General features: G+C 47.6%; 1 protein-coding gene across 1 annotated transcript in view; it reads right to left on the bottom strand.

Annotated features, from left to right (window-relative positions):
- LOC114602821 (basement membrane-specific heparan sulfate proteoglycan core protein) overlaps positions 1 to 22,330 on the bottom strand; it is a 154,075-nt gene that overhangs the window by 24,416 nt on the left and 107,329 nt on the right. The window contains exons 62-80 of the mRNA XM_077930990.1: positions 20,220 to 20,358; positions 19,356 to 19,510; positions 18,603 to 18,738; positions 17,686 to 17,837; positions 17,229 to 17,367; positions 15,355 to 15,506; positions 14,370 to 14,508; positions 12,113 to 12,264; positions 10,942 to 11,080; positions 10,708 to 10,848; positions 9,780 to 9,914; positions 8,284 to 8,465; positions 7,593 to 7,785; positions 5,565 to 5,744; positions 4,300 to 4,560; positions 3,355 to 3,532; positions 2,252 to 2,349; positions 618 to 884; positions 419 to 534 (exon numbers count right to left, since the gene is read on the bottom strand). Of these exons, the coding sequence (XP_077787116.1) occupies positions 419 to 534; positions 618 to 884; positions 2,252 to 2,349; positions 3,355 to 3,532; positions 4,300 to 4,560; positions 5,565 to 5,744; positions 7,593 to 7,785; positions 8,284 to 8,465; positions 9,780 to 9,914; positions 10,708 to 10,848; positions 10,942 to 11,080; positions 12,113 to 12,264; positions 14,370 to 14,508; positions 15,355 to 15,506; positions 17,229 to 17,367; positions 17,686 to 17,837; positions 18,603 to 18,738; positions 19,356 to 19,510; positions 20,220 to 20,358 (3,054 nt within the window). The remainder of the gene's footprint in view (positions 1 to 418; positions 535 to 617; positions 885 to 2,251; positions 2,350 to 3,354; positions 3,533 to 4,299; positions 4,561 to 5,564; positions 5,745 to 7,592; positions 7,786 to 8,283; positions 8,466 to 9,779; positions 9,915 to 10,707; positions 10,849 to 10,941; positions 11,081 to 12,112; positions 12,265 to 14,369; positions 14,509 to 15,354; positions 15,507 to 17,228; positions 17,368 to 17,685; positions 17,838 to 18,602; positions 18,739 to 19,355; positions 19,511 to 20,219; positions 20,359 to 22,330) is intronic.

Here is a 22,330-nt window from a genome sequence, read left to right as displayed (position 1 = left end):
TGGAGATAGTGTGGTGTTGTGGTTATTTCTGAACTAGGACCTGGGAGACTAGGGTCCATATCCCCCCCTCAGCCATGACTCTCACTTGGTTTCAACCTTCTTTTAGCCTAACCTACCTCACAGGGTTGTCGGGGGACTAGGACGGGAAAAGATCTGGGTTCAAATCCTCCCCTCGGCCACAAAACACAACTGGGAGACCTTGGGGGCCAGTCACTGCCTTGCAGCCTTAACCAAACTTGTTTTGAGAATAAAAGGGGGGAGGGAACCATGCGTGCCACCTTCGAGCTCCTTGGAGGAGAAATGGCGGGAAATAAATGCAACAAATAAAATAGACAACGGCGTCACATGTCGTCAGCCGCCGGGCCCTTCTTGGTGGGCAAAGCCCACAGAAGGGCTCCCTGCCCCTCTGGAGAGTTACCTTGGTCCAGGTGATATCTGGCACAGGGAAACCGGAAGCCGAGCAAGGGAAGACCACCTTAGACCCAGCGGAGACCTCTTTCACTTCTGGCTGGGCTGCAGCAATCTGGGGCACAGCTGTAGGAGAGAGAAGAAGCAGGTTTGCTAACCTGGAGGGAGGAGAGAGAAACGAGGGGTGCATTCGCCCTGCTGGTACTTACATTGGACGTGGAGGATGACGTGGGACTGGACTGTGCCGACATCGTTGGTGGCCGTGCAGCGGTACTGCCCGGCGTCCGCCTGCTCCACGCGCTCAATCTTCACCATGCTGCCACTTGCCAGCACCCCTGGGCGCAGCCGCCCGCCCACCTTGCTCCACGTGACCTGTGGCTTTGGGTCCCCAAAGGCCAGGCACTCAAACTCCACGGCGTTGCCCACCAGCACGGTCTGCACCGACGTCCGGATGTTGATCATCACCTTGGGCAGTGCTGAGGAGAGGGGGGCAGACAGGGAGAGGTCAGCGGATCCTCAAGGTCTCGGCCCAGTATACCTGAAGGAGCGTCTCCACCCCCATCGTCCAGCTTGGACACGGAGGTCCAGCTCCGAGGGCCTTGTGGCGGTTGCCTCCCTGTGAGAAGTGAGGTTACAGGGAACCAGGCAGAGGGCCTTCTCGGTGGTGGCGCCCATCCTGTGGAATGCCCTCCCATCAGATGCCAAGGAAATAAACAACTATACAACCTTTAGAAGACATCTGAAGGCAGCCCTGTTTAGGGAAGCCCCCCCCCCCGATCTTTATTGAAACTTAACATATATACATAATAACCGAAATTCCCAATGATTCCCTTGCATAAAATATAAGATAATATCTAAATTACAACAGCTGCATAAATAAGTTTTTAATGTTTGATCTTTTATTGTGTTTTTAATATTCCGTTGGGAGCCGCCCAGAGTGGCTGGGGAAACCCAGCCAGACGGGTAGGGTATATATAATAAATTATTATTATTATTATTATTAGGCAATAGACTGGCACCCATGGGGATGAAAGCATTCTCTCACAGCAGGAGGTGGTCCTGATTCCTGCATTGCAGGGGGTGGAACCAAACGACTCTCAGGGTCCCTTCCAACTTCACAATTCTATGAATCTGTGATTATAAGACCCCCCCCTCGCTATGCAGCGCAGGGAATTAATGCTTCAGTTCCACACCAGGATGGCAATTGTGGGGATGGACCCATTGCCAAACCTCTTCCCTTCCCCTTCTTTAGAGATAAGCTGGAATATGGCCTGATGTCAAGGAATGGTCTGAAGACGAGGACTGGGGAATGCATTCTGTGGCAGACCAGCTTCTCTCTGATGGAGAGCTGGAGGGGGAAGAGTCGCCCCCCACCCCCTTTTTTCCAGCAGAACCACTGTTGCTCTGCCAGCATGTACAGTGGTACCTTGGAAGTTGAACGGAATCACTTCCGGAAGTCCATTTGACGTCCAAAACGTTTGGAAACCAAAGTGCAGCTTCTGATTGGCTGCAGGAAGCTTCCAGAAGCCATATTGAATGTTCAGGTTCCAAAGAATGTTTGCAAACCGGAACACTCACTTCCGGGTTTGCGGCATTTGGGAGCCAAAACGTTCGAGTTGCAAGGCATTCGGGATCAAAGGTACAACTGTATTTAAAATGCACAACAGCAGTCTAGTAACTGGGATACCGGGATTTTTCTGCAGCTTAGTGGCTGACTGCTGCCCCCCCAACACCTTTGCATGTGGGGTTAGGGGGAGATGGACTGCACTCAAGGGAGCCATTGCCTCCAAGGGAGTAGTAGAGAGCAAGGCCTTTCAGTCGGTGGCTGCCCACTCCGACTTACCCTGCACGGTCAGCATGGTCCTGTCCTCAGCCACCTCAGAGTAGCTGGTGGCTCGGCAAATGTAGACACCTTGGCACCCCCGATCCAGCTTCTCGATTCTGCAGGGAAGCAGCGAGAGTCACTAGACTCTGGTCTAGCTCTTTTTAAAAATTCCATTCATGCATTTCAGATTTATACGCTTCACTAATTTTACAATCATTTTGACATTTCAAAACATGACTTCCTTCCCCCTCTCTCTGCGGTTCCTTAAATTTATTTTTTATATCTCCTGCATATCCAAATTAACTTAATCTGTTCATTTATTCATTTTCCTTAAATATATAATCTTATAAAAACCGCAGGTTATTACAATAATCCTGCCGATTTTCTCATCTGTTTACAATTTATCTGTAAATATTCAAGAAACCATTTCCATTCTTTTATAAAAAGTTTGTTGTTTTCTTGATTTCTTATTTTTCCGGCAAGTTTAGATTGACTGGGGAGGAATCAGGAGGACCAAAACTTCAACAGAGAATGGGATAAATATTAAATGTATTTGAAAGAACACCGTAAACACTTGAACTCTTTGGCAGGCTTTGAGTAACTCCTGAAATGTTGCAAAGACTTTGGATATATTGCAGGACTATAATTCGGATGAAATATAATATGCAGCTGATTAAGATATTTATAGGACCCATGGAGAAGGGAAGTCCTAAGATTTGGAAGAATCTTGTTCTATTTCAAAATTTAATTGTGATAAATGTGTGATTTATTTTGTAAAACCAAAAAAATTATTATTAAAAAAATGTTTTGCCATTTCTGCATATTGCATAAGTTTTTTATCCATTCTTCCTTTGCTGGGACTTCTGCTTCTTTCCATTTTGGGGCAAGTAACATTCTTGCCGCTGCAGTAGCATACACGAATAATTTTCTGTACAGTTTGGGTAATTCTGTCCCTATAGTTCCCAAAAGGACTCTGGTCTAGCTCAGCTGTCCGTCAACAGTGGCATACCCCTCGGTCCTGTTCACCCTCCATCCTTCCCAGGGCACCCCCCAGATGCACTCTGCCTCGTACAGAATTGGCCCATTGGCCCATTGGGCTCAGTACCATCTGCTCTCCTTACCGAAGCACGCCGTTGCGGATGGTGTGTTGAGGAGGCAGCTCCCCATCCTCCTTGGACCACTCCAACCGTGCTCGGGGGTCTCCAGAAACAACAGAACACGCAAACTCTGCTGTGCCCCCCACAGCCTTCGTGTCTCTCCGTGGGGTGACCTGGATGGAAAGAGGTCCTCCAGCTGCACCTGTGTGGGGAGAAGAGGAAGACAGAATGAAGCTCCCGACTCTTGCCAGAGACACCGAGAGGGGCCTAGAGAGGGGCCTTGTCCATGGTGGCCCCACAAGTCTGGAATCAGCTTCTCTCATCAGCCACATTTTAAAAGGGTATAGGATGTCAATCAGATCAATAAAAGGCCTGGTTAAAAAGGAATATTTTTGCCTGGTGCCTAAAAGTGTATAATGAAGGCGCCAGGTGAACTTCCCTGGGGAGAGCATTCCACAGACGGAGAGCCACTGCAGAGAAGGCCCCGTTCTCATATTGCCACCCTCTGGACCTCTCAAGAAGGAGGCACACGAAGGAGGGCCTCAGAAGATGATCTCAGGGTCCAGGTAGGTTCAAATGGAAAGAGGCGGTCCGTGAGGTATTGCGGTCCTGCGTTTTGGGCTTGATAGCAAGCTTCCAACTGTTTTCATCACAACAGGACTTGCACAGCACTTATTTGGGGAAGTGCCATTACACAAGTGCAGAGGGCTCTTGGGAGCCATGGGGATTTCCCCCACCCACCCACCCACCCACCACAAAACAGTTATTTGTGGCACCCTTAAAAAACTACAGCTCCCAGGATTCTCTGGGACCATCCATGTGGATTTGAGTGTGCGTTGAATGTATGGCATGGATCTGCCCGACACGGATCGGAGTGAAAAAGGATTTCCTTCAGACAAGCACCTTGTCCACAGCCTCCACCCTTTCCCTCCTGGCTGCACCACCGTTGAACCTTCCCCATGTCCTCACCTTGCACTCGGACGTGGGCCACGGCCTCGGCTGATCCCACCTGGTTGCTCACGCGGCAGAGGTAGGCGCCCGAATCGTGGGGGGCGGCCGGGCTGATGTGGAGGACGCTCTCGCGCACCGTGGCGTGCCCGGGGAGGCTGCTGTTGGCCTTGGTCCACTCATAGCGCAGAGGGGGCGTGCCGTGAGCCAGGCACTGCAGCTGCACCACCTCGCCCGCCTGCACCGACACCGAGTCCGGAAGGGTGGTGGCGTACGGTGGCGCTGGGAAGGGGAGGGGGGGAGAGAAGAGCAGAAAGTTCTCTGGGTTAAACAGCCCCCTGCTCTTTTTTAGGGTATTGTTTCCAGGTGCCTCTCGGCAGACAGGCTCCAGCACTCATTTTATTTTTATTTCATATAATTTATATATTGCTTGATCAAAGAGGTTTCGTTAGGCTTTGGAGAAACAGGTTAACTATGCGCTGCATTTCATGAAGCTCATATGCCGCTTGATTGCAAGAAGAAAACCTCAAAGCGCTTTATAAAAGAATGACACCATGAAAAATGAAAATGTCAGTTAAAAACGGGTATAAACAACTATTAAAATATCACTAATAATAGTAACGCCCGTTCTACTCAACAGCAGAACCACTGAAGTTAATAAACATGAATAATGGTAAATTTGGGTTTATTAATTCAAATGGGTCATCTTTGACAAAACAACCACACGTGTAAAGCACATCGACCCCTGCGAAGAAGGCTGGGAGCAGTAGTTTATCCTCACCTCCACAGAGTTACAATTCTCTGCACCCCTTCAAAAAAAAAAAATCACCCCCAAGTTCCCAGGATTCTTTTCTTTTTGGGGGGGTTATTAATTAATTTATATAATTTTTTAAAATAAAAAAGGATAAAACAATCAAATTATCAGTTATATACAGTTTAAAACATTTTTAAAAGAACACACACACACACACACACACACACACACACACAGACAAGGATGAAAATCAGTGGTAAGCTTAAAAACCAGATGAAAATACCTGCAGTGTTCTACTTATCCATAGAGGCAATTTCCTAAACGTAAGTGTTTTTAGCTGGCACCAAAAGGAGTACTGCGAAGGTGTCCACCTGATGTCAGCAGGCAGGGAGTTCCAGAGTTCGGGTGCTGCTGCCACGCTACAAGAATGGCTTCTCACCCATGTGCGATGAGCATTATGCAGCGCTCAGAATAGGGCCAGTTCCTTAGCAGGGTGCCCTAACTTTGCCCGCTCCCTCCCTCCTTCCCTCACCTTCCACATCCAGCATGATGAAGGCCTCTGTGAAGCCGGCGGTGTTGGTGGCGTTGCAGATGTATTGCCCGGAGTCCTGCTGGGCTGCCCGGGGGATGACGAGGGTGTCGTTCACGATCTGATGCTGCCAGGGCAAGGGGGCCCTCAGCTTGGACCAGTGGATGGTCGGAGAGGGGTTGCCTGGGATGGAGAGAGCAATGGTTAGCTGCAGGTTAGGGTCAGCTGCGATTCCTGCACTGCAAGACGTCGGACGAGATCACCTTTGGGTCCCTTCCAACTCTATGCAATTCTATGCTTCCATGAACAGGAGAAAAAAACCCAGAATGAGGAAATCTGCCTTGCCTTGGCCCTGAAATGCTGAATGTGGCTAGCAGTAGGCAGTGTGTAAAGGTTAAAAAAAAAAGGTAAAGGATTTCTGGATTGTTAAGCCCAGTCAAAGGCGACTATGGGATTGCGGCACTCATCTCGCCTTTCAGGCCAAGGGAGCTGGCGTTTGTCCACAGACAGCTTTATTTGATTTTACAAGTATAAAATTATAACAGGGCTTTTTCTGATTTTTTTGCTTCTAAAATGCCTTCATTTATTCTCCATCTAAATGGAGTGCTTTTTTCTCCTCTTAGTTCAAGTAATACTGGGTTATGATCCGAAAGTGTCCTTGGTAATATGTCTACTTTTTTGACATATACTGATAATTCTCCAGACGTCCATCTCGAGTTATTTTTTCCACTGGACTGATGTGGTTCAGAGAAGAACGTGAATTTTCTGTCCAGTGGATGTTTAAATCTCCATACAGTGGTACCTTGGTTTAAGAACAGTTTAGTTTATGAACAACTTGGATTAAGAACGCTGCAAACCTGGAAGTAGGTGTTTTGGTTTGTGAACTTTGCCTTGGAATAAGAACATGTTTTGCTTCCTGTTGAGTGTGTTCCATTTGTAAATTGAGTTCCCCACTGCTACGGGAAAGCATGCCTTGGTTTAAGAACACTTTGGTTTAAGCACAGACTTCTGGAACGGATTAAGTTCATAAACCAAGGTACCACTGTATATCAATCAGGTTAACATTTTCCAACATTGTGAAGGAAGTTGTGGGTAGTCTCCCTTCCTTTGAGTCAGTTTTTCTTATAGTCCTATTCCTATCTAGAGAGACTACCCTATTTATATCTCCCATTAGTATTATCTTCTAGGCCATGTATTCAAATAGTTTTTCTTTTAACATTCTATAAAATTCCAATTTTCTCTCATTTGGTGCATATATTCCATCTATTATTATTTTCTCACCTTGTACTGTTATCTGTACTACAATTATTCTTCCCCTGTCCTTAAATAACTGCTTTGGGTCAAATTTGGCTTTTATATATAATACAACCCCTCTCTCTTTTGTTTCGTCTAAAGTTACAAAGTCCAATCCCAATCCTTTACTTATCCCAATCCTTTACTTATCCCAAGAGACTAGGGCCCTGCAGGACCTGACATCTTTCCGCAGGGCCTGCAAGACAGAGCTGTTCCACCAGGCCTTTGGTCAGGGCGCAGCCTGACCCCCTCCTCTGGCAATCTGCACAGAATGTTGCTTAATGGTTGCCATTAATTTGATTTTAATTAACTTTATAATGAATGTTTTTAGAGTGTTGGATTATTCTGTTTGTTGTTAGCCGCCCTGAGCCCAGCTTTGGCTGGGGAGGGCGGGATATAAATAAAAATTTGTTATTATTATTAAGACTCTTCTGTGTCTCCTTGCCACATACACTTGTTCCTGAGGCTGATTTTTTACCAAATGTTTCTGTGCGCTACTCTGCGTCCCTCGCAAACTGCTCAGAGGCTGCATTCAAAGTTAAGCGGCATGCAAATCTCATTTAATTAAAAGGAAATAAGCCCCTGACTGTGCGAAGGCTCAGAGTCCCACCTGCTGCTCTGACCACTGGTTGTCTCTGACCACGGCCACTATTGGAATACGAAGGCTCCTTCCCCTCCCCAAGGTGGGGGGAGAGATTCCTCCAAGGGACCTTGGGCTGGAAAAGGCCCCCCACCCACCTGTGGCAGAACAATGGAGCCGAGCCGTCTGCCCGGCAACTACGGTCTGCGTCGGGTTCGCATGAATCTCAGGTGCGCCCGGTCTCCCATGCACGGCCTCCACAAGCAATTCCACCTGCGCTTCCGCCGTCCCCAGGGGGTTCTGCGCCATGCAGACATAAGTGCCAGCATCTTCAAGCTTCGCGGATGAGATCTGGAGCGGAAACAGTATGGGTGTGTGTGTTTCAAATCGAGGAATGGGGCCACGGCTGCCTTTGGACCCAAAACAAGCCCCTTTTTTGGCCCGTAAGAACGTAAGAGACCTGCTGGATCCGGCCAAGGGCCCATTTTGCCCAACCCCCCTGTTCTCACAGTGGCCAAGCAGATGCCCGCAAGCAGGATTCGAGCACAAGAACAACTCTCCTCCTGCAGTTTCTAGCAACCAGGATTCAGAAGCATTGCTAGCTGTGGACACAGAGCACAGCCATTGTGGCCAGCGGCCATCGCCATGTCATCTGGTCCACCAAGATGTCTCTGGGAAGCCCGCCAGCAACAGAACCCTCCCCGCTGCTTGCTCCCAGCCCCCAGAAACCGACACTCTAAGGTACATTGCTCCTGATCCCGGAGGCTCCACATATATCCCCAGTGCATATATACTAGGCCCCTCCTCCTGCTCCCTTGCTCTGCGGACAATGTGTCACCTGCGACTCACCTGCAGCACAGCCCGGCTGTCCAGCGGCATCACGGTCTGGTGTTCCACCTTCTGCCGGACGCCCACCTTGCTCCAGCGCACCAGGGCCCGGGGCTCACCTGCCCCCAGGCAGTCCAGGCTGATGGATTTGCCCACCTTCAATTGCACGGGGCCCTTTGGCACCACTGAGACGGTCGGCGGCCCTGCGGGTGGGGAGAGGAGAGCCTTGAGCAGCTGCCCCACAGCAGAGCAGACGGAGTGGCTTCCATCTAGCTGTGTGCAATGCCTCCACTGGCATCCATGCCAGTTGGACACCCAGGAACGGCATCGTTCTTTCCAAGGAGGTGCTCCTGCTTCTAAATCTAATATCTCCCAGAGGTCAGGCTAAGAAGGCAGGCTGTTTTGGGGGAGCCAGGCTGCTTCCTCCTGTTCTGGAGGGTAGGACTCGAACTGAAGGCTTCAAGCCACGAAAAAGGAGATTCCGACGAAATATCAGGAAGAACTTTCTGACAGTAAGAGCTGATCAGTAATATCCAAGGCAACACGATGACCAAATACAATGATACGATACCAATAGACACTCTTTATATAATATGAAATATATGAAATCACATAAACAGAAAACTTATGAATCTCTGAAAGTCACTCTTAATGGATTCTCTTGAAAACATAAAACCAAATGACAGAAATGCTTCATAAACAATAAACAAATATTAAAACAATGACCTGTATATGCATGGTAACTACAATAAACTTGAAATATTATGAACTATGCACATAAACTATAATGCCAAAATAATGTGAAATAAAACACAAGGTACGTACCCCATCTATATGGTGAATGGATTTATGAAGCATTTCTGTATCCTTCCGCTGTGCTGAAGAAGAATTCCACAAAACAGTGGGAATATCCGGAATCACTGTTCACAACGTCTGTTTGCAAACTACTTCGGCAGCGTTGGACGCCATAAACAAAACTTTACAGCCTGTTTTCACCAGATAAGAATCTGACCCATTGCTTCTTTCAGAGACTCGCATAGTCTTCAAAGACTTTCAGAGACTTATAAGACTTATCTTTATTTGGTTTTATGTTTTCAAGAGAATCCATTAACTGCCAACCTAGCAGTTCGAAAGCACGTCAAAGTGCAAGTAGATAAATAGATGTCGCTCCGGCGGGAAGGTAAACGGCGTTTCCATGCGCTGTTCTGGTTCGCCAGAAGCGGTTTAGTCCTGCTGGCCACATGACCCGGAAGCTGTACGCCGGCTCCCTCGGCCAATAAAGTGAGATGAGCGCCGCAACCCCAGCAGAGTCGGTCACGACTGGACCTAATGGTCAGGGGTCCCTTTACGTTTACCTTATAGTGTGAACACTTTTAGCTATAACTATTGTAGCTCTGTGTGCTGTGTAAGTCACCACCTTCGGGCTTAAGGCGACACTACTAATCAAGTCATTATAATAGTACCCTGATATTTTCCAGGAACCAAGGTATTTTCTCCGCTTCACAATGCCCACTTACCATGCACCATCAGGTTGACCACACTGTTGGCTATCCCAAATCGGTTGGAGGCGAGGCAGCGGTAAGTCCCCTGGTTCTGGGGCTGGGCGTTGGAGATGGTGACCACAGACCTGTTGGGGCTGATCTTCACGTTATCTGTAGCAGGGAAGTGAAGAGAGAGCTCTGTCCAGGCCTGTCCCTTTTTAGTTATTCATTTATATATCAATTGAGAATTCTAGGTGCCAAAATCCCAAAGGAGCAGAAAAGACTATTTATGTATGTGACCCCAGCTGCCATATCTATTAGGCAAGAGATGGAAAGAAGATAAAGTCCCTACCAGAGAAGAATGGCAGATTATGCAAAAATGGCAAAAATGACAGGAAGAATCAGATATCAGGAAGACCTAATAAGGAATGGGGAAAACTTATAATCTATCTGAAAAGCCATTGTAAACAGCTAAAAGCGTTAGTGGGATTGGAATAACACTTGTAGTTTAATGGTGAATTTTGGGAATAATGGAGATGCAAAAGATTTGGATTATTATAAAAGATGCAGGAGGAAAGGACTAATAAAAGGACTCACAAAGGGGAGGAGGGAAGTCGAGGAGATGCTGTGGAATCTTGTTTTTATACTGTATGTTGCTATACGATTGTAAAATCTTAATTTGAAAAGCCAAATAAATAAATTTTACCAAAAAGAAAAAGGAGGTTCAAGTCGGGAGATCATGGGGATGTACGTGTGTGTTGCGCAAAAGGAAAATGCACCAGGAGGGAGGAGGAAATAAGCAAGCTCAGGTTCAAGTTCTTAGTGACTGCAAGCTGCTCTACTGACCCGTTCCAAAAGTGGCTGGCCTGTCAGCTGAGCTGACAGGAGCTTCCCGCACCCCTTCACTTCCTTCCTTTCTTACAACCTGACGCTAGGTCCAGGTGGCCATTGCGAGCCCGCCTACCTGGCAGCTGGTTGTTGGGCAGCTTCCAAGAGATCTCGACGGGCTGAGCGCCATCGTGGAGCCGGCACTTGAAGGAGATGTCCGCTCCCTTGCGCACAGCGGTGCTGTGGGGGTCGATGGAGATGACCGGACTCTGGAGGCCTGCAGGGGTGGAGCGAGGGTAAGGCTGACCCTCTGAAGACACCGCCCATCTCTCCTATCCGCCCCCCAACCAGCCCAGAACCTTAGACGTACGGGAGGCAGCGCTGGCGCTGGCTAGGACAGAGACCACCAAGGAAGCCTCTTGCGGGACAGCTCCACCACTCGCACGGCAGACGTACTCGCCGGAGTCGGCTGGGGTGAGCTGGACCAGGCGAAGGCGACCACCGACAACCTGTGTGTGCCGAGAGAGAGAGAGGGCTGCATGAAACAAGAACATCACAGGGGGCTCCTGGTGTCTCTTTGACCTACCTCCTCTCCTGCCATTAAAAAAAAAAATTGTTATTAATTTTCAATTACATTCCAATTATAGCCTCATTATAACAATACCAATTTACTAACACCAATCGTTCGAATGCCGAATTGTATCATTTAGGTGGCCCCCTGTGTGCTAGAATTGATGGTTTTCTTTATTTCAGCGTTCCAAAATCTTATTAATTTCAACTACATTCCAGTCAGAATAACAATCCCTTATACAACAACTGCAATATTAATAACTTCTATTCGTCTTGCCGCATTAAATGAAAATGATTTATAAATTTACAAGTGAGGCACTCAAAACTATATCCTTGCTCTTCCTGTGTGTGCCAGTTATTCTGTCGGTGGAGTTTCTTCCTGTCCTTATAAAATGTTATACAGTGGTACCTCAGGTTAAGTACTTAATTCGTTCCGAAGGTCCGTACTTAACCTAAAACTGTTCTTAACCTGAAGCACCACTTTAGCTAATGGGGTCTCCTGCTGCTGCCGCACCACCAGAGCACGATTTCTGTTCTCATCCTGAAGCAAAGTTCTTAACCTGAAACACTATTTCTGGGTTAGCGGAGTCTGTAACCTGAAGCGTATGTAACCTGAAGTGTATGTAACCCGAGGTACCACTGTATCTATCTTTTTCTGGTTGTTGCTGTTCTCCCTCATGCCTTTCGCGGAGCTGATATCCCATTGTTGTTCTAGAATTTTCTCCATTGTTCCATCCCATGCTTCGTTGTTTTGCATGGAATCGTAGATTTGGAGGAGGTCATTGAGTCCAACCCTCCTGCAGTCACAGCTAAAGGCAAGTTCTCTCTTTGCAAGCATCTTCCTGGCATCTCGTACCCAAGAAAGGTGCCAACGCTCCCTGTTAACCACAGTGCTTGTGCCCCACGTGAACCTGGACACTGCCCTCCCCCCGCTGCCCAAAGAGGCCTTCTGGGCCTGACTGTTTCCCTACCCGGTGGCCAGCTGGCAGGGGTCCCTCTCGCCGGTACCATGTGAATATGGCCTGGGGCTGGCCTGGGGCAGTGCAGGTGAGATCCAAGGTCTGCCCTTCAACAGCAGAGGGTGACGAAGACTCGATCTTCAGAGGGGAAACCGTGTCTGAAGCTGCAAGAATGTGGGGAGAAAGCAGGAGTCTAAGATCAACAGTTCCCAAACTTTCTTTTGGTTTTGGTTCCCTTGGTTCCATAAACTCTCCCCTTTGTACCCTCTACCCTACCCGCTAAAAAGCATCATTCAGAAGAGTGGTTTGCATGACCCGCTAGGGCAAGCACGCCCAAAGTCCGTTTCGGGGGCCTAATCCAGCCCGCCGGTCGGTTTAATCTGGCCCCTGTGGCAGTTTATTTCCTGGGGTAAAATCCTAAAAAAAACCTCAACAACTTCAATCCTAAAAGAAGCTCAACAACTCCAACCCTAAATAAAGCTCAACAACTTCTATCCTAAAAAAAAGATCCACAACAAATCTGGCCCGCTTTGGAAAAAGTTTGGACACCACTGTGCTAAGGAAAAGTAGCGATTACCATATTTTTTCGCTCTATAAGGCACACTTTTTCCATCCTAAAAAGTAAGGGGAAATGTGTGTGCATCTTATGGAGCGAATGCAGGCTGCGCAGCTATCCCAGAAGCCAGAAGAGCAAGAGGGATTGTTGCGCAGCGATCCCTCTCGCTGTTCTAGCTTCTGGCTGAGCCACGCGAAGCCTCTTCCGGGCAGGGGGAGCCTTCATCCCACTGCCCTTAAGAGGCTTCGCATGGCTATCCCAGAAGCCAGATCCCTCTTACTGTTCTGGCTTCTGGGATTCAGAATAATTTTCTTCTTCTTTTCCTCCTCCAAAAACTAGGTGTGTCTTATGGTCTGGTGCATCTTATAGAGTGAAAAATACTCTAATTGCACATGCATTCAAAATCCAACTATTGAATGTAATTAATCCGAGACAGCTGTTTAACTGCGATGCCAGATATTGCATGAAAAATAATTTTTGCACGTTCTTACCAAGCAAAACAAAATAGTGAAAGAAACTCATAGGATATAATTATTTCTACGTGGCTCCTTAACATACATGGACAAGCCTTCCCTGACCACAGCTGAGAGGCCATAAAATCTTGCCATATAATCAACAGCTGTTACCAGTACCTGGCTATCTTCTGACCACTCCGAAGGGTAGACATAAGCAAAAGGGCCAAAGGAAACAGCTTTGAATGTGATGTGTAGTAATGTTCGAATTTTTAATAAATAAATTATTATTTTATTTTGACCAAGTGATAATCACAAATAAAAAATAATAAAAATGTGCGCCCCACCCCCAAGACCGTTCCATTGTAACTATCCAACCTCCCAGAATTTCAACACCACTTGCGATGGTTTGACCCCTTTCCGTTTTAACACTACAAATTCTACAAACACCTTCCATATCCCCTCAAAGTCATTTCTCCTGCATAGTCCCCATCTTACCTTAACGGCACACATTAATTTATCATCAATAGCTATATCCCACAAACATTTTTATACCGTTCTTCCATTTTATATTCTGCTTGCCCCTTCACGTGGCTGTCAATAAATCTGTGGGCAAGTCCTTCCTAGCCTGCAAACCTTCCACCCCATCGTAAATGGATAATAATGCTACCTCTGGACTCTTGGTCAGCTTTAACCCAGTGATTTTTGTTACCTCCTTAAACACCCTTTGTCATTTATTTATTTTTTACATATTTACACCCCCACCACATGTGAACGTAATTCCTGGAATCCTGGCATCCCCTCCAACATAATATTCCTTGTTTATTTCATTTAATCTGCCTGGTGTTAAACACCATCTCTAAACTCATTCACAATCATTTTCTTTTATTCTTACAGACAACATTTTCAATGTACGTATCTCCCATATTTGCCCCCCCTGCCCTGTTGTCTCCTTTTCCCACACCTCTTTTGAAGTTTTAAATATGAAGGAAGAAAGGCGTTTCAACTGAGGTTCCGTCTTGGTCAATCATACATAAGTGATTGACACACTTGGAGATCCCGCCCCCACCTGCTTGCCTCTGAGCACCTGCCCCCTAGGTAATCCCATTCCCTCCCCCCGGGAGATACCACCCACTTTGGGAGCCATTCCCTTAAAGCAATGAGGGTCTCCAGCGAATATTCTCAAGGCTGCCTAGATCAACACAAATTTAAGGGCTAGGAGAGGGAGGGGGGGTCTCAGCCTCCGCTGGAGGAGACTCACGATGGGACGGGCTCTCGCCGTCTTGGATGGTGACCACCAGCGCAGCCTCCTGAGTGACGGTGGCGCTGCTGACGCGGCAGACGTACTCTCCGGAATTGGCGGAGGAGACCTGTGGGATGCGCAGGCGGGTGCCGGAGACCTGGGGGGGAGGAGGGGAGAAAGAGGAATTGGAAGACTTCAGAATCGTGGCATTGGAAGGGACCCAAAGGGTTATCAAGTCGAAACCCCTGCAATGCAGGGAAATGCTAGCTTCTTTCTTTTTCTTTTTATATGATTTTTATTAAATTTTCTGTTTTACGATTTAAAATACTCATTTTACATCCTTAAAAAATATCAATGACTTCCCTTCTTCTCTTTCCATGCTTCACTTTGCATAACATAAATCCCTGCATATTTTACATAAACTATACCATTCAGTATTCCATTACAGTGGTACCACGGGTTACGAACTTAATTCGTTCTGGAAGTCCATACTTAACCTGAAACTGTTCTTAACCTGAGGTACCACTTTAGCTAATGGGGCCTCCAGCTGCCGCTGCGCCGCCATCATGCAATTTCTGTTCTCATCCTGAAGCAAAGTTCTTAACCCGAGGTACTATTTCTGGGTTAGCGGAGTCTGTAACCTGAAGCGTCTATAACCCACTGTATTTCATCCATCAAAACTCTTTTACACTGTTGAGTTTATCTTAATGCTGCCAGCGTTTTCAGCCGTACCCAATTATTTCCCATATATTCAACAAACGTTTTCCAATGTTCTTTAAACATATGCTCTTGTTATCTTATTCAAGATGTTAAGCCTGCAAGTTGCGCATACTCTGTCAGCTTAAGTTGCCATTTTTCTTTGGCTGGGTCCTCGCTCGTTTTTCATTTTTGGGCTAACAAAACACTGGCCACATTTGTTGCATACATAAACAGCCTTTTCTGACACCTGGGAATTTCCAGTCTGAATTATCCCAACAGAAAGGACCAGGGGGAGCGCACGTACCTGGTGGTTGGCTGGGAGGGCCCCCCCTCTCTTGTACCAGGTGACTTTGGGCTGCACCTGGCCAGCAACCAGGCAGTTGAGCTCCAAGGTCTGTCCCTCTGCCAGGGATGAGGACGAAGACTCGATCCTCACGGGTGGAACGATGCCAGAGGCTGTGGGAGGGAAAGAAAGGTGTGGATGTGTATCTCTGCTCAACAGGTGTTCTGGGCGAGCTGTGCTGCTCCACCCCAAAGATCCCCATGCCCTCCAAGCTAAGGCTGGCTTAACCGTTTGTGTGTCACGGAGTGTGGGGTCCCTCTTTCCACTTGGACCAGGAGTGCGAGGGAGCAAGGCAGAGCACTGTGATAGGAATTTTATGGTCTTAGATATATGGTAATGTTCATAAGTGTACCAACCAAGCACATACATAGATCAGCACAGGAAGACCAACCTGGAACCATTTTGATTCCTAAACTGACCAAATGTTTTTTCTGCAAGGTCAAAGTGGGAAACCTCCCCATTGTCTCTTTCCTCACAAATCCTGTCCTAAGGGCACATTTAAGATATGAATAGGGTGTGAGCCTGTGACCTGGCCCAGGAACTAAGTATTTATCACTACAAAAGAATGGCCAGGCTCCCCAGGCAATCCAATCAAGTAACCTGCCAGACATGAGAAAAACAACGACAGGAGAAAAGCAACATTCAAAATTTCTGATTTGGACCGCCTTTTTTGTGATGTAGGTGTGATGCATCTAAGGGGTGGTCTTAGGTTACACCCCTTCTGTGATGTATGTATGATGTTTCTGGGGGTGGTCTTGATCTACAGGGTGACAATTTCAAAAGTCTTTATAAGGCCTTGTGCGCCATTTTTCTGGGTCCCTCCTCCTCCTCCTGTTGCAACAGATCTATAAAGATCAGGCTTACTAGCTGCTTTGCTTCTCAATATTCTCTGGTTGGCCTCTGTTATTTTCTCCTACCAATAGGGAACCTATGTAAGGACTCTATATGGGCTCTTGAATATCCCATAAGGGAAAGGGCAATTTTTATTTACAACAGCACGAAGAAAGAACGGCTGCAGAATAGATCTCGCAAGAGGCCGAATTTGAGAAAAGAGTTTGTTTTAACTGTGTGCCAAGGAAGAACTCCAGAGGGGAATTTTAATGGCGGAGATTGTACATGTTATTTATGGCCGCAACCCGTACGCTAGTTGGTCAACAGTGGAGGGAATGGAATGTGACCTTGTCCCATCAAAGTAAACACTGCAAAGAACTGAAGAATGGAAGACAGTAATTAATCCTCCCAGCACACCAGGTCTGAAACAGCAATGTAAATGAAGGACTGCACACATGAAATGGATTTTATATTTATAATATGTAACAGAGGCACTGTTTGCAAGGAGGGAAAGAATGTGGGCAGCTGCAAGAATAGACTAAGGACAAGCGAAGGATCAATTGGATATGAAATAAGAGATGATGAGGCTACGGGTGGAAATGATTGACATATGTTTGCAACAGGAGCGGGAAACGTGATTTTAAGAAATTGTATTAAATTGAAGTAATTTGGTTTCATTTGCAATAATTTTGAAGATTAATAATATTATTAATAATATTATTAATAATTATTATTTAATAATAATAATAATAATAATAATAATAATAATAATAATAATGTCCCTATTTCCACCATCAGTTCTCAAGCGAAGAGCAAGAGTGGCTTGGACATGTGCAGAGGGCACTTTGCAGAAACACACAACCTGTCACCAACCCTCAAAGTCTGGAGAGCAGTGAGGTGGTTTTTCCCAAATCTGAAGGGGCGGTTTGCAATTTGGGGGCCCGGGCGCCTCTCCCTGCAGGAGCTATGCCCCGTGGCAGGGTTCTGCTTCCCAGGCTACGTACCAAAAGCAGAACCGGAGCTCCCGGGGATGGAGACAATAACGGAGGCCTCCAGTGGACTGTCGCCGTCGTTCACGTAGCAGATGTATTCACCCGAGTCGGCCGCCGAGGCCTGCAGGATCCTGAGGCGAGATCCAAGGATCTGCTCAAAGGGAGAGAGAAAATGATCAGGAGGCGGAAGGTGGAGAAATTGTGGCCCTCTGGGTGTTTCTGGACTCCAACTCCCATTAGCCCAAGTCAGCATGGTCAGTGTGAGTTCGAGTCCAGCAATAACTGGAGAACCACAACGCTCCCATCCCTTGGCCTTGGGGTCCTTACTCCAAATGCTCTCTCTGGGTTCAGCTGCCCTCCTGGCTTCTCGGTGGAGTATGGGAGGAACCCTCCAGTCCAATGCGATTCACCCTCCTTTGCTCCATTCATCCCTGACCCAAGAGAGCTCCAAGTCCGTCTCCCCCCTTACCTGGCTGTTGAGGGGCAGGGCGCCACCTCGCTTGTACCACATGACCCTTGGCTGCGACTGACCCGCCACCAGGCAGTTCAGGTCCACTGACTGCCCCTCCACAACGGACGCGGAGGAGGTCTCGATCCGTATTGGAGGGGTGACGCCCACAGCTGGAGAAGCCAGAGGAGTCGGAGAGAGGTGGGAAGAGGGAGAGAATTTGTTAGTTTCCTGCAGAGAAAGCTTTTGCCAAGTTGCCAACTCACCTGATGGAAAACACACGTTCTCCCCACCCCTCCCAAACTCAAACAAGAAAAGGGACCCTGACTAAACAATCAAAATATCTTTCTTTCTTTTTCTTTCTGTTTTACCAATTCAAAACATCTTTCTGAAGTCAAGAGCCGTTCAGCTTTCTTTCGTTGGGAGGTTTTTGAACAGAGGTCGGAAATTATAGGGACGGAACTACCTAAACTGTACAGAAACTTATTCATGTATGCGACTACAGCGGCAAGAATGTTACTCGTCCCAAAATAGAAAGAAGCAGAAATCCCAGCAAAGCAAGAATGGATAAAAAAAACTTATGGAACTTATGCAGAAATGGCAAAACTTACCAGAAAAATAAGAAATCAAGATAACAAACTTTTTAATAAAATAATGGAAATGGTTTATGGAATATTTACAGATAAATCGCAAACAGATAAGAACATTGGCAGGATTATGGTAATAACCTGCAGTTTCGTAAGAGTATATATTTAAAAGTAGATGAATAAATGAGCAAATTGAGTTAATTTGGATATGCAGAAGGTATTAAAATATTAAAAATAAATTTAAGGAACTGCAGAAAGATGGGGGAGGAAGTCAAGTTTTGAAATGTTAAAATGATTATAAAACTAGTGAAAAGCATAAATAGATTTTTTTTAAAAAGAATGGAGACTTACAGTAGGAGCCCGGGCCACCCTGGATGGTGATGATGAGGGAGGCTTCGTGGACGGCCGTCCCGTTGGTGACGCGGCAAACGTATTCTCCGGAGTCTGCAGCTGAAGCCTGTGGGATACGCAGGATGGAGCCAGAGACCTTGGAGGAGAGAAAGAGAGAGGGGCAAGTTAGGATGAGAGGGTGTGTGTGTGTTTGGGGGTGGGGTTCTTGCACATTTGTCAGGCTTCAGGGAATCAGATCCCTCCCCCGGTGGCAGCAAAGAAGCAGATAAAAAAAGAAGAGTTCTTACCAATTAATTTATTCAATAATCACAGTGAGAGACAAAGGAACGCGGTCTCTCTCTAGAAATGGCGTTGCTCCAAGTAAAGTCCCACACCTCTATGTCTCTCCTAACCCCTGCGTGGGCTAATCGGGGATTTCTGCCTCAGCGTTTTCTGTTCTCCTACTCTCAATGCGCACCTGGTCCTGGGAGGGGGAGTCAGGAATGCTTTCCAAGGACACTGAGTCTGTCAGCTGTTCCTCCCTTGGTGCTGCTGATTCTTTCTGCTGTTCCTCTTCCAATAATTCGCAGCTTCTGCCCTCTGCAGCCTCTGAAGTATGCCCTTCTGCAAACCACTGATCTAAATCTATACTGTCCTCCTGTTTTGGGAAGGTTCAGGAGAAGGGGGGCAGCAGCCCCCACCATTCCCCCTCAGCCCAGCCCCTGACAACATTGGAGTACCATGTCTTGGTTCCAAGGCCTCTTGAACCCATACCTGGTGGCCGGCAGGGAGGGCACCTCCTCGTCTGTGCCACGTGACTCTGGCATGCGAAGCAGGTCCTGCCACGATGCACTTCAGGTCCAGCGTGTGGCCCTCAGTGGGGGAGGTGGAAGAAGACTCAATCCGTACAGGGGGAATCACACCGGCGGCTGCGTTGCCAAAGAAAAGAGGGAAGGGAGAGAGAAATTGTGCAGTTTCAGAGTCAAGCAGCTGAAATTGATGACCCTAAGTTAGTTGTGTCTGTTAACTTCAGTGGGTCTAATCTGAGGAGGCTCAGTGTGTAAGATGAGCCTGTTGGATCAGGCCAGAGGCTGATAAAGGACCCCTGGATGGTTAAGTCCAGTCAAAGGCGACTATGGGGTTGCCGTGCTCATCTCGCTTTCAGGCCGAGGGAGCCGGCGATTGTCCACAGACAGGTTTCCAGGTCATGTGGCCAGCATGACTAAACTGCTTCTGGTGCAACGGAATGTTGTGACGGAAACCAGAGCGCATGGAAACGCCGTTTACCTTCCCGTCACAGTGGTACCTATTTATCTGCTTGCACTGCCATGCTTTCAAACTGCTAGCTTGGCAGGAGCTGGGACCGAGCAACGGGAGCTCACCGCGTCGCAGGAATTCGAACTGCCGACCTTCTGATCGGCAAGCCCAAGAGGCTCAGTGGTTTAGACCACAGTGCCACCCACACACCCCCTTTACCTTTTAGTGATCAAACTAGCTCAATAATGTCTACCCTGACCGGCAGTGGCCCTCCAGCAGGGAGCCTTTTCCCAACCCCACCTGGAGATGTTGCCAATGGGGAACCTGGGACCTTCTGCATGCCAAGCAGGTGCTCTGCCACTGAGCATTTGTTAGACTTACGGAAGGAGCCTGCGCCGCCCTGCTGGATGGTGACAAAGACCGAGGCCTCCTGGGTGACAGGATCGCGGCTGACGCGGCAGACGTACTCGCCAGAATCCGCCGGAGAGACTTTCACCAGCCGCAAGCGGGATCCGAAGGCCTGGAAGTTGTTTCCAATTTAAAGGCATATTCGTTAACGATGTGAGTTTTTAGTCTGGCTAAGCTAATCTGCCATCCCTCAACCCAGGGCCTCCCAGGTGTTTTGGACTACAACTCCCATCAGACCCCAACACCTGGGTCCATCTAGCTCTGTACTGACTACACTGACCACCAGCAGCTCCCTGGGGAGTTTCTCCCAGTCCTACCAAAAGTTTTTGATTTGAGTTTCTACTGAAAGGAGACTGCATTCTAATGTTGCATTTTCATCTTGTTTTTTAAGTTGTATTTCAATCAATTGTTTTATATCTGGTGTTAGCCGCCCTGAGGCCGGTCTTGGCTGGGGAGGGCAGGGTATATATACAGTGGTGCCTCGCAAGACGAAATTAATTCGTTCCGCAAGTTTTTTCTTCTTGCGAGTTTTTCTTCTTGCGAAGCACGGTTTCCCATAGGAATGCATTGAAAATCAATTAATGCGTTCCTAGGGAAACCGCCTTCAGACCAGGTCTGGGGACAGTCTGTCCCCCGACCTCTTCTGAAGGCTGGGGTGGGGGGACAAGGGCTTTTCTTCCCACCCCCAGCATTTTAAAAAACCCCGGGACAGCGGAGGACTTCTCCGCTGTCCGGGGCGATCTTAAAATGCTGGCGGGCGGCATTTTAAAATCGCCCCGGGACAGCGGAGGACTTCTCCGCTGTCCGGGGCGATTTAAAAGCCCCTGGGAAGGCAGGAGGGGGGACAAAGACTTCAGAAGAGGTCCTGGACCTCTTCTGAAGGCGGGCGGGGGGCGAAAGTCTTTGCTCCCCCCCCGCCTGGCTTCAAAAGCTGTCCGGGACAGGCTTCGCGGACCTCTCCGCAAGCAGCGGGAGCGCTCCCGTTGCTTGCGGGGAGTTGCCAGCATGCCGAAGCCTGCGCGTGCTGAGATCAGGGGGGAGCAAAGACTTTTGCCCCCCGCCGGCCTTCGGAAGAGGTCCCCCCCCGCCTGCCTTCAAAAGCCGTCCGGGATAGCGGGAAGCGCTTCCCTGCTATCCCGGACTGCTTTTAAAATGCTGGCGGTGGGGAGCAAAGCCTTTCGGCCCCCGCCGGCCTTCCTGGACCTCTTCTGAAGGCCAGAGGGGGGGAAAGTCTTTGCTCCCCACCGCTAGCATTTAAAAGAGGTCCCCGGAGATTTCCCTATGGGCTTTCTTCTTGCGAAGCAAGCCCATAGGGAAATTCGTCTTGCGAAGCAACTCGCAAACGGAAAACCCTTTCGTCTTGCGGGTTTTCCGTCTTGCGAGGCATTCGTCTTGCGGGGCACCACTGTAAAATTATTTGTTGTTGTTCTTGTTGTTGTTACCAGGAGATGCAGCCAAGTTCTGAAGCACATGCCCTAACTGCAATGGTGTACGTCCTTTAAAAAAAAAAAAGGCATGCATCTCGTTCTTTGTTTATTTGATTCTAAGAAATAAACCTGGAAGCGGGTCACAAAAAGATAAAACAATAAGGTCGAGAACATTTACGGCAACAGTTTAAAACAGACAAAATATTAAAATACTGAAACAGGTTAAAATTCCGACAGGCTTATTGAAACTATAACATATTGGATCAGATTATTACATGCGCGACCTTTGCGGTCTATTTTGTTGTTTCTTCATCTTGTAAGCCGCCTTGTGCATAGTAATACAGAAAGGCAGTATACAAGCGAAAAGTGAAATGAAAAAAATCAGCATTAAGTTGATGGATTATGCCAAAATGGCAAAAATGACCAGAAGAACTAGAAATCAGGAAGACCAAAATTTTAATAAGGAATGGGGAAAATGTATAATTTATCTTAAAAATCATTGTAAACATTTAAAATCGCAAGTAAGTAGAATTGGAATGACACTTGTAGTTTAATGGTGAATTTTGGATACAATGGAGATGTAAAAGGTTTGGATTACTATAAAAGATGCAGGAGGAAAGGACTTAATAGTAGGACCCACAAAGGGGAGGAGGGAAG

This window comes from Podarcis muralis, chromosome 7 (assembly GCF_964188315.1).
Source record: "Podarcis muralis chromosome 7, rPodMur119.hap1.1, whole genome shotgun sequence".
Lineage (NCBI taxonomy): Eukaryota > Metazoa > Chordata > Lepidosauria > Squamata > Lacertidae > Podarcis > Podarcis muralis.
The sequence above is the reverse complement of the archived record's forward strand: the minus strand, read 5'-3'. Positions and strand labels throughout refer to the sequence as shown.